General features: G+C 38.3%; 1 protein-coding gene across 8 annotated transcripts; it reads left to right on the top strand.

The window, feature by feature from the left end:
- Positions 1-605: 605 nt before the first annotated feature.
- On the top strand, positions 606-18,569 carry LOC113067618 (butyrophilin subfamily 1 member A1-like). Of its 8 annotated transcripts, none has more exons than XM_026239977.1 (13): positions 607-1,273; positions 2,341-2,435; positions 3,497-3,572; positions 4,773-5,123; positions 5,239-5,511; positions 5,766-5,873; positions 8,179-8,223; positions 8,531-8,557; positions 8,997-9,061; positions 16,980-17,143; positions 17,219-17,310; positions 17,554-18,121; positions 18,195-18,568. In XM_026239977.1, exons 3-10 carry the CDS (start codon positions 3,515-3,517, stop codon positions 17,103-17,105), a joined length of 1,053 nt encoding a protein of 350 aa, XP_026095762.1. In that variant the 5' UTR covers positions 607-1,273; positions 2,341-2,435; positions 3,497-3,514; the 3' UTR covers positions 17,106-17,143; positions 17,219-17,310; positions 17,554-18,121; positions 18,195-18,568. The 8 variants fall into 8 exon arrangements, with proteins under 8 accessions (XP_026095759.1, XP_026095762.1, XP_026095761.1 ...); XM_026239976.1 differs by having other exon boundaries at positions 16,980-17,310; positions 17,554-17,883; positions 18,042-18,121; positions 18,195-18,567; XM_026239975.1 differs by having other exon boundaries at positions 16,980-17,310; positions 18,195-18,569.
- Positions 18,570-18,993: the final 424 nt, after the last annotated feature.

The raw sequence follows: 18,993 nt of genomic DNA, 5'->3' as shown, positions 1-18,993 counted from the left end.
TGCTGACAATATAGAACACGCAGGAACTGCAGATTCTCAATCACAAACATCCAACAATGTGGAAAATCAGATGCAGAACACCAAACAGACAGACATCCCAGCATCTAATGTCACGAAAGCAGGGCGATTGATTAAGAAACCGCAATACTTAAAAGACTATATCACAAGTAAAAAAGAAAAAAAAAGAAAAAAAAAAGAAATGTGAAACTGTCCTAAGGAAATGTGATATTAATATACAAAAGTTATAAGGAAATGTATCTTATGTTTGTATCAGAAATCAAGAGCTGTTCAGAATGCTAGTTACATGTAGCAAGTTTAAAAAAAAAAAAAAAGAGAAAGGATGTGACAATAGGGACAATTGTTGTATGTTGTTGTAGTGGGGAACCAGAAGAGGGAAGCACGCTATGGGTAAACGCATGTGGAAATGAATGTAGAGGCTTTCAAGTTTATAAAAAGAAAGTCAAATTAGTTACAGAAGTCTGTCTTTATTGAATAGAGAGTGATATTAATATACAAAAGTTATAAGGAAATGTATCTTATGTTTGTATCAGAAATCAAGAGCTGTTCAGAATGCTAGTTACATGTAGCAAGTTTAAAAAAAAAAAAGAGAAAGGATGTGACAATAGGAACAATTGTTGTATGTTGTTGTAGTGGGGAACCAGAAGAGGGAAGCACGCTATGGGTAAACGCATGTGGAAATGAATGTAGAGGCTTTCAAGTTTATTAAAAAGAAAGTCAAATTAGTTACAGAAGTCTGTCTTTATTGAATAGAGATGACACATAAAACATGTTCTAATATTCCAGATGCGCTCTGCTTTAACGGTTTTGTTATAGGACTAAAACATACGTATTTGACTGAAACTTGTCTTTTAATATCTGTTTGAATGAACTTTAACTTTGAAATGTTTTAACTGTTGCCCCGCCTTCTACTTCTCAAACCCCGTTCTTTCTGTGGAAAACACGGAGGAACATTGCATGCTCGAGTCACCCATCGCGTGCTGTTAGGGGAGTTTACCACAGTTTGTTTTGCCGACTGAGAAACGTGATCGGTAAACAGTTTTGCCAGAATATACCGTGACCCCAATCCCGTGGCCAGGGATTCCAGATTAGCGTTCTGTTCCATATCAATTTCGCAAGAGGACAGCTGCCAAAAAGACAATTCTGCCAGGATAGGTGGAGCCAGAAACGCTCTTTTTTGTTTTTATGTTTTCCGTCATAATGGAGGAGACGGTGATGTAGGCTTACCTGAGGCTTTAGACGAAACCGTGGCCAGGTAAGTTACACTGGTTAACAGCATCCTTAATTGAATGCATTCATTCGTTATAAAAAGAAAAAAAAAGAAAATTGAGTTACCGAGACAGCTACCGATCATTCATGTTTGGCAGTCCAAGTGACCCCCTTTGCCCTGTTAAAAGTTTCATAAAGTGCATCACTGAACAAAAAGACAATTCTGACAATTCACCTCCTTCTGTCTTCGTCCACTGAAAGCCCCACAGGAGCTTGACAGGCGAGAGATCTGGTATGAGTGTGACCCCTCAGAAACATGCTTAACATGCTAAATGCTGGTTCTATATAGTCTAAATCTTTTAAAGTTATTCAGTGATAATCATAGTTTACACATCTCTGAAAGTTTAACGCCTGATGTAAATGCAGTACTGTGACACCTTTCATTCAGCACCTTCAGATATAAATATTTGTATGTATGTTCAATATGTGAGTCTTTGTTTTAGGTAAAAGGTTTAGCTTTGGAGGATTTCAGGTGCTGTTCTGCTCAGTGTGATTGTTGGAATAATGATAGCTGCATCATACCAACAGAAGTCTGTTTTCTCAAACTTTAGGTGTAAATATAAAGTATAACGTTGTTTGTGTTTATAATATAAAGTAGGGATGCACGATAATATCGGCACAACATCGGTATCGGCCGATAAAAGCTTAAAATGACCATTATCGGTATCGGCCGATATGAATATTTCTGCCGATGAGCCAAACCGATATTCTCCAAGTGAAATAATTGACCTGTTTTTCAGATGTGAATGTCTGTCTACATTTGTAAAAATAATAAATTTATGGTAGAATCAGTACAGAAGAGATACATGGATTTCTCTTCAGTAAAATTAAAGTTTAAATATATCAGTATATATTTGTAAATATATCAGTATATATTTGTATATATATCGATATCGGTATCGGCATCGGCCAAAATTATTTAGAAAATATCGGCATATCGAATATCGGCCAAAATCCAATATCGTGCATCCCTAATATAAAGACAACAGTTGCCCAAATGAAAACGTATCCCATATAGTGTGACAGTGTGCTTCTGTCTGTCTTGTTTTCCAGAGTAATGTGAAATATTTCACCAAATATCAAATGAACAAACACTGTTTAATCATATAAAGGAAAATTTGTTAATTACAGTGCAGGTGCGAAAAAAGGTAAGTGAAATTGCAGTTATTGCTTTTAAAATATTACAGATGTGAAAGCAGGAGATTTAAACGAGCTCTGTTTAATTTCTCGCAATTGAAACATGATTAAAAAAAAATGTCAGTAAATTGATCTGTATAGAGATCTGTGTTTGTGCATGTGTGATAGTTTATGTTGTGCTTTTCTGCCAGTTTAAAAGTTTTTCTACAACATAAAATGATCGTACTGTGTGCATGAAATGTATTTGGTAAATGTATGTGTGTAAGCAAGTATTGAGCTGAATTGTGGTTTGTCGATGGGACCAGAAGAAAGACTAAGCTGAAAAATTAGGAAAAGGACCACTAATAATAATTTGGCTTCTAAATCATTTTAAACAGATGCACCTTTCTTAAATGTTTCATTAATGCTTTATATACTTTCCAAGCCGTTATTCAATAGTTCAAGTGTAATATTTCCTATCCCCATTTCTATAAACTCTTCCATCAGAATTAACCTTTCATTTTAATAAGCAGCGCAATATATTAATACATGATCTACAGTTTCTATCAATCCACATAGACTGCAATTCCCAGACTGGTGTTTGTTCATTCTTTACAGGGAATAATTACTCTTCTACTGCCTCCACTTCCTCTTTCACCACCAATTGTATCTTCTTTCTTCCTCATTCCATTGTATTTGCCTTTAATATTATAGCCTTAACTTCTTTACAAAGTGGAAGACCGTGTTCAGTTCTATAGAAGATAATTTCTGTGCCTCCTTTGCTAGATGATCCACTTCCTTTTTCCCACATTTTCCCATTTTCCAAGGCATTTTATTTTGGCCTGTCATCTTTGCATTCTGCTGGGTGTTAACATAGTGCCTCCGGGCCTCATGTGACTGTGAACATCATGCACACCACAACATTTGCTATTTCTACTAGTTTAAGCAGTTCTGTAACTGAAAGCTATAGTAGATGTGTATGGAATGTATTTTGTGTGTGTATGCAAGTATTTAGAGGCAAAACACTTGCATGTTAACACCATTGTGTGAGTTTCTGATTATAATACGTTTTCTCTTCACATTTTTCTTTTAGCATCCATTTTTCTCAGACATGAAATTAATTTTTTTGACACTGCTGGTTATTATTGGAATTACGGATTCAAGATCAGGTAATGATTTATAATTTTTAAAGAGATGAAGCATGACTTTATTTGTTAAGTGGTAGGAAGACATAATCACACAAGGAATAATGTACATGGTGGTCATCTTCTGGCTAAAGGTGTTAATTCTGTACATTTTCCCTGCAGCCCTAAAGTCAAACATGATCAAGGGGGAAATATAAATACTCAATCATAACTAGTTATGAGTAATTATAAATATTTAGATCCGCTGTAAGTATTTACTTGACCTCTCAGTGTCAACTGTCTGTCAATTCTAAGAAAGTTAATTTCCTGGTAAAGGAAAATAACTTTCTTACTGTACAATACTACTCAGAACATGTAGCAAAAATCTGCATGATTAGAGGCTTTAGTTATGAGCAAACAATGAACAACCTCAAGTGTGATACAAATAAGACTTTATTAACTACATAAAAACTTAAACTAGTCTAATATACCCACACATACAATGGGCATATGAAAAAGGGTTAAAGCTTAAGCAGTAAAGATATGAAAAATAAAACATGAAGCTATCATACAATTTGATATTCAGCAGATCTACAGGCTGAAGGAAACATCAGCTTCTAAGTTCAAACACACTTTTGTAAAAGGTGCATATGATGACTAATGTATCAATTAATAAGACTAAGCTTGATACTTGCGCATCTCACTTGTTTGAGAAAGAGTCCTGATGCACTTTGGGGCTCCAGTTGGTCTCTGCTGAAGTGAGTTGATGAGAAAGACCAGTTTGAATCAGAGGATCTTTATGAATGAATAGTCGAGGCCGAAGCCTGGCACAAGCTTTTAGCTCAGCATCTTCTCCTGGAATTCCTGAATCTAAAAGAACCGCTCTGATCTGGTGATCAGTGATCTATATAGACGTTAGATATTATTTGTTATCAAATAGTTGTGTGTCTGATTGGTCCAAATTATGTTGTTACAATGATATGTTATGATCAGTGAGATGTGAAAGATCAAATTGTGGTGTTTCAGTTCAACATTAAACCTGGTTCGACACATCTAAGTTTACTGCTCTTATGATTTCTTTGTATTTTCGGAGGTTGCCACTCAGTGATTTATGAACATTATACAAACTATCTTCTTTGCTAAAAGGAATTGAAGGTTTGGAGAGTAAATAAATGATGACACATCAGTTCACAATGTAGTGAAGACTCAAAACCTGTTAAGACCTATCCTCGTTCTCTTTTACAGAGCAGTATGTAGTCGTGGGACCTGCAGATCCAGTAATTGCTTTAGCTGGTGAAGATGTGATTCTGCCCTGTTCAGTTAAACCCAACATCAGTGTTGTGGACATGAGAGTGGAGTGGTTTAGATCTGATCTGATAGACTCAGTAGTGCATCTCTATGAGGATCATGACGACAGAAACACAAATCAGAGTCAGTCCTACAGAGGGAGAACAAAACTGAATCATGAAGAATTACAGAGAGGAGATGCATCACTCAAACTCTCATCTGCCCAAGTCTCTGATGAAGGACGTTACAAGTGTTTAATTCAGTCCAAATCCTGGTCTGGTAATGCTACTGTTGATGTCAGTGTTGAAGGTGGGTAAACCAATGAAAACTATGATTTAATGAGTTAAGTCATGATTCATTTTGTGTACATGTTGCTGTTTTATGTTTATATCACAATGAATGTTGTTCATCTTGGTCTCTGTAGCTGTAGGAAGTCCTCCAGTGATCACTGTAGATGGATTTGATCAATCAGGAGGGCTTCTTCTACAATGTGAATCTGAAGGTTGGTATCCTGAACCTGTTCTTGAGTGGCTGAACAGTGAAGGAGTCCGTTTGAGTTCAGAAACTACAGAGACACACAGAAATGAAGATGGATTCAGTGTGAAACACACTGTCACTGTATATGAGAGAGACAGCAAGATTCACTGCAGAATCAAACTGAAGCATCATATGCTTGAGACAATGATTATCGCCACAAGTAAGTACTGGCACATTGTTCCTTTACTTGTTTGTCTTGTTTGTCATGTTCTGGTATTTCTGATTCAGTTAAAAATAAATAAGTAATGCATTATCAGCTTAGGCCATTAAGTTAAAAGCACAGAAGCATTAAGTCTACAATACTTTTGTATTAACAGTGTTTATGTACAATTCAAAATTGATCATCATAAGATTAAAAATAATTTTCGAATGTTTGATTTACACAGTATGTTTAATTATGGATTTGTTTTGCAGGTAATATGTTTAATCTCTGGACGACATCAGTCATCCTGATTTCACTAGCCGTTGTGCTCAGTGTGAATGCTGGAATACTGATAGCTGTGTTTACTAAGAATAACAGAAGTAAATTCTTGTTTTCTTGTTTTTTTATACATTTTATTTTAAGTAAATAGACTGTGAATAGTTCTCATGAACAATCTTAACTCCACCACATCTCAAATTAATGTTTGGGTTTAATCTATAATGGCAGTTTTAAGCAATATAAAATGAGTTTATGTATGCTAGACACTTGTTGGCTGGTTCCCTTGGTTGAACAGATGTAGGCCTATGGTGTATTCCAGAAAGCAAGGTTAGCTTTCCATGACATATACATTGAGCTCTCAGGTGATTTCAGTATGAGTAAAGACTGTGAAAGTGGATCTTCAGGATCCTTCTGGCCTTTGGGGTTTTAAGCAGGAACAATTACCACAGGGATAATTGGCTAGTTGCAGCCAAGTGTTCATAGCTATGTCTCTTTTTGATCCTTGGATGTTGACTCTTTCTTTCATTTTAAATCAGAAGTGTTGGATTGTTTGCTGACCAGTAGGAAACATGACCTGGGTTGACTATTTTCAGATATTTGGTGCATATGTTTGGCTGAGGAGTCACTGGTGAGAAGCTACCATCTCTAGGATTATAACTGAATGCCTCTAAATCAGAATCCCCCCCCCAAATGTAACGATACCCGGGACATTGAGGAGAGCCTCTCATGAACGGACCAAGATACCCAAAACTTGTTTACTCGAGGTATGCTAGCCACGGTTAGCACATAAGACCAGGGTCACTCCTTACCAAATGGATGCCCAGAGCACAATTGTACTAAAACTGAGCTAAAACGTGCAAAATCAAAATAAACACAGATGAACCCTGAGATTATCCCTCCTTTAAAGAACACACTAGAGTTGAGGAAGGAAGGAGCCATGGTGAGGCTTGGCTGCAGGAATAAGGGTGACGATTGACTGAGACACAGCCAAAGGAAGTGGAGCCATGGTGATAAGCATCTGAAGAGAAACCAGGACGCTGGAGGGAATGAGGAGACCATCAGAGGTGAAGGGATGTGTAACAATATGAAAACGTTCGTAGTCACGGGAAGAAGGAGGCAGGAACCAGCAAACATTTAAACAAAAACTTTAATAATAAAATAAACACATAAATGCACGACAGCCCCTCACGGACGATAAGCAAAACCAAAACGCTCTCGTCATTCACTGTCGTAACTCCTCCCGTTATCCTGCGGAAGCTACTTCGTGGGACTCGAGACCGGTGAGTGGCGCAGGTGTCACTCATTTCCAATTACTCCACCGGCCTCACTCCATTCCCACATCTCTCGGCCCGCCCAACTCATCACATACCCCCATCGCCCCTAGCAGCCTTGGGGGTACTCACAAAACTGTTCTCTACTTAAACCCCCCACCCATGGGAACCGATCACGGTGGCCATGGGCACCTGGGGGTATAAACAGCAGAAGAGGTGAGAGAAAAGGAGATGAGGAGAAATAGACGGGAGATAAAACAATTGTTTCGGTTCCCAAACACACTGCCGCTCGGTCCTCCACCAGCTGGGTGAACTCTTCCACGGTGCCTGGTGGTGGCACTGGATAGCCCTTGGTGGACGGCAGGACACTCCTTGAGCAGCCGGCAGGAGTCCCCAGTTCCCTGCTCCTTCCCAGTATGGCGGACAGCAGCAGGCTCAGGCCTCCAGGCAAATGGTGGCGACTCCTCTGCTCCTTCACGGACGGCAGCCGTCCCTCCACATCTCGGGCGGCTGGCAGCGAGTTCGTCAGTCCCCCGGGCAACTCACTCCAGCCCAGCTGAACACCGAGTCGAACAGCACTTCAGAAACAGGAACAAAACAGCTTGGTAAAGTGCAATGAGAACTAACCATGAACTAAATAAGACAAAGATCTTAAATAGACAGACTAAACCAATCAATGAAATGAATAGAAGGTGTGCGAGTAAATCAAACTATAAAAAATGTATGTAACAGATGAAAACCAAAGTACTCCAGAGCCGATTATGTTAAGATTGCTATGGCTACTTGCATACCCTAAGTTTATCTGATTACTTAACCTTAATCATACCCGTGTATGTCACATAATCTGCTTTCTGGAATACCCCCCAGGTGAATATAGCCTAAATTATTTAATGTTGTTTTCTCATGTTTCATTATGAAATTTGAGAATAGGAGAATAAAACATGAAGAAATTGTTCTTTAATGAGTTAATGAGAATTTATTATTAATTTAAAGTGAAGTTGCTTAACAGACTCTGTGTTTTACTTTTGTGTATCTTGGGTCCTGATCAGCATTTAATTGTATATTGTATATTTATTATTGTACATATGTACTGTATATGTATTTATATATTCATATTTTTCTGAATTGCTTTTAGAATTTGATCAACGTTTACAAAATCAGAAGATGATAATATTACAAGGTAAATTTGTTAATATGGCTGCATTAATATATTTATTTTGAAACCACAAACCAAAACTATTTAAACATAAATAATATACAAGAAAATACACTTTCTTTAATGGCTACAACAGAATTAAATGAATTAATATGTTGTGTATTCATATGTCTATAACATGTGTTATATTTTATTATAATAAGATATTTAAACACTGTAAAGTCTTCTTAGATTTTGTTGGATCAAGTGGTGAAAAAAATTATTGATCTCATTATTAATCTTAAGATGAATTCTGTTGTGAAGCCTTTCTAACTTTGTACTTTGTTTTTAGAGGTCACGCATTTAAGAACACACACAGGTGAGTAAAAATTACTCGTTTTTAATAACATAATTATTTATTTTGATAATTTATATTTTCCCAAATTCATTATTATGTCAATTCTTTCATGTGTTTGGGAGTTTTGTATAATGCACTGTATAAATGCAATCAAATGATTTAAATACTAAATCATCAAATGCCTTTTTAGTGCCATAAGAGAAAACTATATATTTAAATGTATAAATGTTTAACAAAAGAAAAGCAAGACAAACAAATCAACAGGCGATCCAGCAATGAACAACAAAATCACACAAAGCACATAAAATAAAATGTGATCAGAACAATTAGATAATTAAACATTTTTTATTTGTTTATCTTGTTGTAAAATTACTATAATTCCAATGAAAATAAAATGTAACATTCCATGTATTTTATTATACTCATCTGTAAAGCAGATGTTTCTATTTATTTTCCACAGTGAATGTGATTCTGGATGCTGATACGGCTCATCCACATCTCTTCGTGTCTCTTGATAGGAAACAAGTGAGTTATAGAGAGACACTACTGGAAATACTGAATGGAAAAAGATTTAATGATTATCTTGGTGTTCTTGGGAAGGATGGATTTTCCTCGGGGTGTTTTTACTATGAGGTTCAGGTAAAGGGGCAAACTGAGTGGGATTTAGGAGTGGCCAGAGCATCTGTTAACAGGATTGGCTTGACCGTTGTGAGTCCTATGATTGGATATTGGACTGTGAGTCTGAGAGATGGAGAGTGCTGGGCTCGTAAGTCTCCACATGTCTCTCTTCCTCTGAGTGTGAATCCTCAGAGGGTCGGTGTGTTTGTGGATTATGAGAAGGGTCTTGTCTCTTTTTATGATGTGGAGGCTATGTCTTTTATGTATTCTTTCACTAATCAGTGTTTTGATGAGAAACTCTATCCATTTGTTAGTTTGGGGTATCTGAGGAATGAAAACTATACACCACTGATTATCTGTGATGATTACTTCTGAGATCAAAGTTTGCATGTTGAAGTAAATGAAATAAAAGGAAATACAATAATTGTTTTTGAGTTATAGCAATACATATTAAATATTATTTAGACTACATGTTAAGAATTTGGACATTTGGATAATAATGAAAAGCATAGAGAGCTTATAATAGTGTCTTTTTAATCCTGTTTTGGTTATCACGTGTATGTATGAATTTCTGTGTAAAATAATTGCGCCTGGGCTAGGTGATACATTTTCACTCATATCTCAGTCCATTTTTTCCCAAAAAATAATCTCTAAACTTTAAAAAGGTGTTGTATTTTTGGGTTCATTTCATTTGATTATTTTACTTAAAAATTATTGTGGTCCATCAAATTGATAGGGAAAAAATGAGACCACTTCCACAAATGCTAATCCTGAATTCTATAATCAGACACATGAGTACACAGAGAGAATGATTTCAGCGGCCCGTTTATTAGCCGAAATAATGGGAGGGACTCTTTCATTGTGTGGGTTGTTCGGTGATGGGTGAAAGAGAAAATCAACCTGTATTATTTTATATGTTATAAATTGTCATATGAACTCTTGATTGCTTTATTAATATCATATCATGTATCATATCATCAACTAGGTAAGTCATGTCACAACTGAGAAATACATTTACCTAAACAAGAGTTTGTTTAGCATGAGTGATATGAGGTCTACTATTGATTTAGAACAAAGAATATGTATTCTTACAAATGTATATAAATATAAAAGACATAAGAGTTTTTTTTTTAAAAGGATGATGTTGTTGTTGTTTTTACAAATATAAAACAAAGTAAATGCTGTAGATACAGTACACATGTATTTGCATCCTACTTCTTGGTTTAACCAGTTTTCTTGTAGCAGAAAGGTGTGTGTGTGAAATTTTATATTTGGTCAAAAAAATATAGGTAATTATTTTCAGGCTAAACCAACATACTGTAGTAACGAGTTTATAAAAGTAGTTTTTTTTCTTCATATATTTCTTTATAGCAGTTCTTTTGTTTGACTCTCCTGATTATTAGTGGAATTACAGATTCAAGATCAGGTCATTGTTGCTCTTTTTAAAGAGTTTAAGATGTAATGTATAAACATTTTTCCTCATAAAAGACTAATTTCCTCATTTACATAAAAGTATTCCTCATTTATGCCTATATATACTGTCACGGGGTGAAGAATCACTCGACAAGAGGTGCGTGAATTAAATGCCCCGGAGGGTGGATTTATTGATAAGTGAAGGGTGCATGGTGAAGTGTCCTGATCCGCTTTCTGGTGGCTGTTGCTTCCCGTGTGCTCTCCGTGCTCTTCGGTGCCAATCAATGTGAAAGTGGGTGTCATGACATGCTCCAAAGTGTGTGGTGTGGGCTGTCGGTCACTCGCTGCTTTCTGCGAAGAAATGAGAGAGGGGTTAGACCGTCTTATGAGTGCAGCATGTGCTCCTTTTGAATGTGTTGGCTGATGGGGAGCAGCTGTGACCGATCAGCCGGTGACAAGGACGTGTAGGTGTTTTGCTTTGGTTTCCAGGACGACGCTGATACCTCTGAGTGCTCGTCACAAGACACATGAATTTCTTTATAAGACAGAGGCTTTACTTGAACATTAATACTGTTTTGAGCTAGAGCAGATAATAATGAAAAGCATGAAGAGCTCATCATACAGTTACATTTTCCTCCTTCAATAGTGTTTGCTGTTGTCGATTAATGAGACTGTCCTCCTCCTAAAAAAGACCACATAGGTCGTTTGTGCAAGCAGCGTATTACGACCTATTATTACGTTTTAAAATCTAGCAGCCTTATGACGACAGTCTCGTTTGTCGGGTGTGTCGTCATCAAATGACCTTTGACTGTCGTAACCATTGTTACTACTCGCAAAAAGGAGGAGTGACCCCCAACATTTTACCGAGCATATTTTTTTTTTTACCATAATAACTGTTTTACTGTGGTATTTATAGTTAAAACACATCAACCACAATGCCATGCCTTTAATACCTTTTAGTAATGTTATTGTAATTCAGTGTTTTTTTTTTTCTGTTTTGCAGTTTCTTCATATCACACACACCTCCAGCTCCTACATTCTACATCTTACATTAAGTGTCCAGCAGCTCTTTTTGAAGCGCTCTCTCTCTTTCTCTCTCTCTCTCTCACTCATTTCCCTTTCCTATTTTTCTGAACTGTAATTCATAATTCCGTAACATATTTTTCTCTTGTTCATCATGGCATATTGTCAAAGCTCAACATCAGATTTGGATCAGTTCTTGTATTAACAGGGAACTTGAACTTGAAGCTCAAAGCTGACATTGAAGAAGTTGTCAGGGAAGCTGAAGTCCTTCAAAGGTTCAACACTTGACAGGTAATGTTGAAGACATTTAGTTATAACTGATTTACTTTAATTAATGTATCCTTACTTATGTGTTAATAACCTTCCTTATAGTCCTTCCTTTCAAATATTTTGTTCACAGATCATTTCTAACAACATGTATGAATTAAAACAACAATAACATTTTCCTTTTTCTTTATTTCAGCTGAAAGGGAAGACCAAAGGAAGGCCTGTCAAACTCTTGTCAAACCTGTCTTGTTTGTTGAGAGGGATGAATTCGACCATCTTGTGTGTTTATGGAGAAGACCAAAAACTGCTAAGGCAGACATTTCCAATGGTCATATGAGTTGATCTGAGCACCTCGACAGAACCTTACTGCAGTTAAACTTTGCACCGAATGTTTTTTTTTTGTTTTTTACATACCCCACAACCTTATCAGTACAAGCCCTGTGCTACGTCAAAGTAGTAATAATTCAAACAATTTCAGCGAATTCATATGATATTGTACAAGCGAACTCTCCAACTTTTGCTCCTGCTGTCATTGGCCATTGCCTCAGCTCTCATGCAGACTGTATGGAAAATATTTAGACTAAACGATTATTTTCAAGAATAATTACGTTAGGATTCATATGTTCCTGAAACCAAATAATTTTCTTTATCTTTGAAAAAGACAATCGTGTCCTGCTGCTGTTTTCTGAATATCCAGTCTGTCTTCATCATGAAATGATGAGCCCATCATCAGCACCATTCTGGAGAATGTGTGTATGTTTGTTGAGCTCTCTCTCTCTCTCTCTCTCTCTCTCTCTTTCTCTTTGCATGTTGAGCTTGACAGGTATTTTTACAGTCATTTAGCTCAAGCCTATATTTCATCATAAATAGGTAAGCAGGGTATTGTAATAATATACAAAAAATGTGATAAGTCAGTCAATTGCGCATCCAGAGTTTTAACTTACTGCCTCTCTATAATACATTTCTGCAATGGCTGTACTTGTTACGGTGCTTTCAAGTCGGGGGTCTGGGTTGTTTTGTGAGCAAACACTTGTTTGCCATACTAGTGTTAAGTAATATTGTCCGCATTTTTAACATTAAAGAGGTTAATGAACTCTTTGGGCACCATTTTCTCTAATACATTAGAAGCTGTTGCCCCCATCAAATTGAAAAAGGTTAGAGAAAACGTACTGTGCCATGGTATAACAGTAATACTCACTCACTCAAGAAACAAACTCTAGTCTTGAGTGCTAATGGAGAAAAACTAACTTGGAAGTTTTTAGAATTGCATGGAAAAACAGTATGACCAGCTATAGACAGGCTCTAAAAACTGCTAGGGCAGAGCATATCCACAAACTCATTGAAAATAACCAAAACAATCCAAGGTTTTTATTTAGCACAGTGGCTAAATTAACAAATTACCAGATGCCACCAGATTCAAATTTTCCATCAACGTTTAAAAGTAATAAATGACTTTATGAATTTCTTCACTGATAAAATAGATAACATTAGAAATACAATAGCTTATGTAGATTCTACAGCGTCTAACACTTCAGTTTCATCCATCGCACCCAAAAATAAACTGCAGTGCTTGACAAATATAGGACAGGAAGAGCTAAATAAACTTATCACTGTATCTAAACCAACAACATGTTTATTAGATCCTGTACCCACTAAATTACTGAAAGAGTTGTTACTTGTAGCCGAAGAACCGCTTCTCAATATCATAAACTCGTCATTAACTTTAGGACACGTCCCAAAACCATTCAAGCTGGCGGTTATCAAGCCTCTTATTAAGAAACCAAAACTAGATCCTAGTGAACTGGCAAATTATAGGCCTGTTTAAAATCTTTCATTTATGTCTAAAATTTAAAAAAAAGTTGTATCTGCTCAATTTAGCTCCTTCCTGCAATTTTTTTTTATCTGTATGAAGATTTTCAGCCAGGTTTCAGAAACTGCACTTGTTTAAAATGCAAATGACCTGCTTTTTGCTTCAGATCAAGGCTGCATTTCATTGCTAGTTTTACTAGATCTTAGTGCTGCATTCAACACCATAGATCATGACATACTCATAGATCGATTACAAAACTATACAGGTATTCAAGGGCAAGCTCTAAGATGGTTTAGATCCTACCTGTCCGATCTCTACCATTTTGTTGAGTCATCTCATTTATCACCAGTAAAATATGGAGTGCCACAACGATCCGTCCTAGGTCCCCTTCTATTTTCAATATACATGTTGCCCCTTGGTAATATTATTAGAAAATACGGGATAAGTTTCCACTTTTATGCTGATGATACTCAGCTATATATCTCAACGAAACCAGATGAAACAACTCAATTATCTAAGCTAACAGTGTGTTAAAAATGTAAAAGATTGAATGACCAATAATTTTCTACTATTAAATTCTGATAAGACAGAGATATTAATAATTGGCCAAAAAACAGTAAACAGAATATTGTAGAGCACAATTTGACAACGGATTTACAACTAGACGGATTTACTGTTACTTCCTCTACAGTCAAAAATCTGGGTGTTTCTCTTCAGGAACTCGAGCTGCGTCGAAAACGCTTTGGGGAATGGGTATAGCGTGAGCGACTCTGAATATCATATCTAATCTAGAAGAGCGTGACATCACGGGCGGGGTGACATTAGCGAGCAGGAAGCTATAAAGGCATGAGCCGAGCAGCTGGCTTCAGCTTTGCGTACAGTATTGTTCAAAATAATAGCAGTACAATGTGACTAACCAGAATAATCAAGGTTTTTAGTATATTTTTTATTGCTACGTGGCAAACAAGTTACCAGTAGGTTCAGTAGATTGTCAGAAAACAAACAAGACCCAGCATTCATGATATGCACGCTCTTAAGGCTGTGCAATTGGGCAATTAGTTGAAAGGGGTGTGTTCAAAAAAATAGCAGTGTCTACCTTTGACTGTACAAACTCAAAACTATTTTGTACAAACATTTTTTTTTTCTGGGATTTAGCAATCCTGTGAATCACTAAACTAATATTTAGTTGTATGACCACAGTTTTTTAAAACTGCTTGACATCTGTGTGGCATGGAGTCAACCAACTTGTGGCACCTCTCAGCTGTTATTCCACTCCATGATTCTTTAACAACATTCCACAATTCATTCACATTTCTTGGTTTTGCTTCAGAAACAGCATTTTTGATATCACCCCACAAGTTCTCAATTGGATTAAGGTCTGGAGATTGGGCTGGCCACTCCATAACATTAATTTTGTTGGTTTGGAACCAAGACTTTGCCCGTTTACTAGTGTGTTTTGGGTCATTGTCTTGTTGAAACAACCATTTCAAGGGCATGTCCTCTTCAGCATAGGGCAACATGACCTCTTCAAGTATTTTAACATATGCAAACTGATCCATGATCCCTGGTATGCGATAAATAGGCCCAACACCATAGTAGGAGAAACATGCCCATATCATGATGCTTGCACCTCCATGCTTCACTTTCTTCACTGTGTACTGTGGCTTGAATTCAGAGTTTGGGGGTCGTCTCACAAACTGCCTGTGGCCCTTGGACCCAAAAAGAACAATTTTACTCTCATCAGTCCACAAAATGTTCCTCCATTTCTCTTTAGGCCAGTTGATGTGTTCTTTGGCAAATTGTAACCTCTTCTGCACATGCCTTTTTTTTAACAGAGGGACTTTGCGGGGGATTCTTGAAAATAGATTAGCTTCACACAGACGTCTTCTAACTGTCACAGTACTTACAGGTAACTCCAGACTGTCTTTGATCATCCTGGAGGTGATCATTGGCTGAGCCTTTGCCATTCTGGTTATTCTTCTATCCATTTTGATGGTTGTCTTCCGTTTTCTTCCACGTCTCTCTGGTTTTGCTCTCCATTTTAAGGCATTGGAGATCATTTTAGCTGAACAGCCTATCATTTTTTGCACCTCTTTATAGGTTTTCCCCTCTCTAATCAACTTTTTAATCAAAGTACGCTGTTCTTCTGAACAATGTCTTGAACGACCCATTTTCCTCAGCTTTCAAATGCATGTTCAACAAGTGTTGGCTTCATCCTTAAATAGGGGCCACCTGATTCACACCTGTTTCTTCACAAAATTGATGACCTCAGTGATTGAATGCCACACTGCTATTTTTTTTAACACACCCCTTTCAACTAATTCAACTAATTGCCCAATTGCACAGCCTTAAGAGCGTGCATATCATGAATGCTGGGTCTCATTTGTTTTCTGAGAATCTACTGAACCTACTGGTAAACTTGTTTGCCACGTAGCAATAAAAAAATATACGAAAAACCTTGATTATTCTGGTTAGTCACATTGTACTGCTATTATTTTGAACAATACTGTATTTCAGCAAGCGCTCTGTGTGTGTGCTTGTCATTCTGTCTTGTCAGTCTTATTTATTGTTGTTTGTCACTATTAGCTCCTCAGAGTAAGCAATAATCAAAGAGCAAAGTTATGACGAGACATCTGAAAGGCGAATCCAGATCGCATTTCAGATTGTGTGTTCATCATGAGTGGGAATACACGGTCTGTGCGCGTTCTGCCTGTGATCGAGGCACGCTGTTTCAGCTCTCGAGGGAGCCGACTGCCTGCACTGGTACAAGCCAGTGTGGACGCTTCGATCCCAGAGGACTCTTCTCGAGAGGGAGTTTTCGCCAGCGTTCCTCGCGGTGTTGGTCCTGCTTTCGCCGAGGAGGAGCGACGTCCGCACTCGCTGGGTTCGCAGATAAGATCTGCTGGAGGGTATGGAGACGGGCGCGTCCCTATTTCCTACCTCACCCGCCAGATCTGCCCGATCTCCGGGTTCGGATGCCTGTTGTGGTCCTTCCCCCCGAGTGACGGCCATGACTCACCGCCTTTTTTTCTCCAATGAGATTGAAACGGAGGGCGTCGATGAGCTAGCAGTTGCTCAAACATAAGCTGCATAAACATCAGTTGCTCAGACAACAGTTGCACAAGCTGTCACGGTTCATGAAATTACTGTTTTCTTCGTGTTCCATGTATTTGTTGTTCTGTGTAGGTGTGCGTGAGTGGGCTTGACCGCTCGTTCCTGCTGATCAGCATGCCAGCTGATCTCATTCATCGCATCAGCTGCTGCCAATTCACTCGCCTATAAAGACTCATCACACTCTCCTCTCTTTGTCAGATCTTTGTGTGTGTGCGTGCGCCGTTCCAGTCCTGTTCTGGATTCGAGTTCCTGTTCGGTGTCCTTGTGGTGCTCGTCCCTTCTCGTCTGGATATTCACCGTCACCTGTCTTCACCAGCACGCTGACCATCTAGTCCCTGCACCACCAGCCCACCCGAGCTCCAGTACTTCTTTGTGTCTTTTCTACTCTCAATAAAGAGTTACTTGCATTATTGCTTCCACTTCTTGTATTATGACAGAACGATCTGACCAAACGATGGAAGCAGCAAGCGGATCCTCTTCTCCTCTGGAGGAATTTGTCAAGTCCAGTATTTCACGGATGGATGCCCAGGTGAGGAACATGACTGAGTCGGGTCGGACTATTCAAGCTCTTGTGGTGCAGGTGTCCGAGCTCACCCAGCAATTGCAACATCTACGAACTCCCACTGCGCCACCCACACCGGCCACTCCCCCCGGACCACCACAGAGCATTTCACAGTCGGAGCCCTGCCTAACTGTCCCCGATTTATACAATGGTGAGCCTAACTATTGCAGAGCATTCCTAACACGCTGTTCTATGCATTTTTCTCTGCAGCCCAGGACCTTTGCCACTGAACAGAGCAAGGTGGCATTTGTACTCGCGCTACTGATTGGGAGGGCAGCGCTATGGGGGACGGCGGTGTGAGAAAACCAAGATCCATGCTGTGCCTCGTTCCAGACACTCGCCGCCGAAATGAGAAGGGTGTTTGACCGCGCGGTCGCGGGAAGAGAAGCGGCACGGATTCTCGCGGACCTCAAACAAGGCAGAAAGTCTGTATCTGATTACGCTATCGAGTTCCGGACTTTGGCGGCAGAGTATCATTGGAACAAGGAGGCTGTTAGTAGTACTAGTAGTACTGAATGACTGATGGAATGAGACTGTGAGGTAGGTACACTCTGTAGTGGACTTGGTCCTTTGTTAGGTAAGTCTTGTGATAAAGTTTGTCTTCGCAAACCTCATACTTGTCTTTCCACGTGTTGTTGTTTTGTGCCAAGGCTTTGAACAATTTTACGATTTCAGAATCCTTGTGTTACTCTTCCCAGATGGTTGCAGATTAGGTTGATGGTAGTGAAGACTGCTGAACCTGAGAGTGATTTTGAGTATCTCGGTTATTTTGAATTGGGTAAGCATCATTCTCAGTTACTGCATTAGTTTTCGGTAATCAACACAAAATCTAAGGCTGCCATCTTTTTTAGGCACCAACACAACAGGCGATGCCCAGCCAGAGTGTGATGGTTCCACAATTACTGCTTTCCACCATTTCTTCAAGCAGCTCTTTTACAACAAAACTGCTTGGCAGGTGACCTGCGTTAAGGACGCTGTTTGATAGGGACCTGATGGTTCATATAAATAGCTGGCAGCAGGAAGTGGCTGCCATTGACAGCCGGAAGGCAGTAACTGGCATCCGGAAGGTAGGTGGGACCTGCCACTCCGTGGCAGCCAATCAGTATCGTTAACAGTCTATTGAATAATATATACAAATGTTGTTTGACTGGAATGATATAAGATAAATGTGCAACACTAATAGGGCTGTGCGATATGGACAAAAAAAAATCACGATTTTGATCAATTTTGCGATTTCGATTTTAATCACGATTTTGACAAACATAGACATGCTTTACAGTCATAAATGCATACAGTATAAATTGTAAACGTATTTCCAAAAGAAAACCAATGAGAACTTTATCAAATGTCTCTAGAACAGACAGAAGTCAAAATAATAACGAAGTAAAGATGTCAAACAAAATGTCTAGACATATGGAAAACAATAAAATAAAACCGCGTTCAGGGATCTTTTTTTTTTCTCTCCATGCATTGGTCATAGAACTCACTGTAGCGGTACCTCAGGTGTTATATGTTTTGCCCAATATATTTATTGCACAAGGGTCACACGGACTCCATCTACAGTGCGTATACAGTAAGTTATGTGTAAGTGGTTCAGAAGCAGCAACAAGAGCGCATTATTGTAACGCGAAAGCACATTAAAATAATGCG

This window comes from Carassius auratus, linkage group LG28B (genome assembly GCF_003368295.1).
Source record: "Carassius auratus strain Wakin linkage group LG28B, ASM336829v1, whole genome shotgun sequence".
Classification (NCBI taxonomy): Eukaryota; Metazoa; Chordata; class Actinopteri; order Cypriniformes; family Cyprinidae; genus Carassius; species Carassius auratus.
The sequence above is the reverse complement of the archived record's forward strand: the minus strand, read 5'-3'. Positions and strand labels throughout refer to the sequence as shown.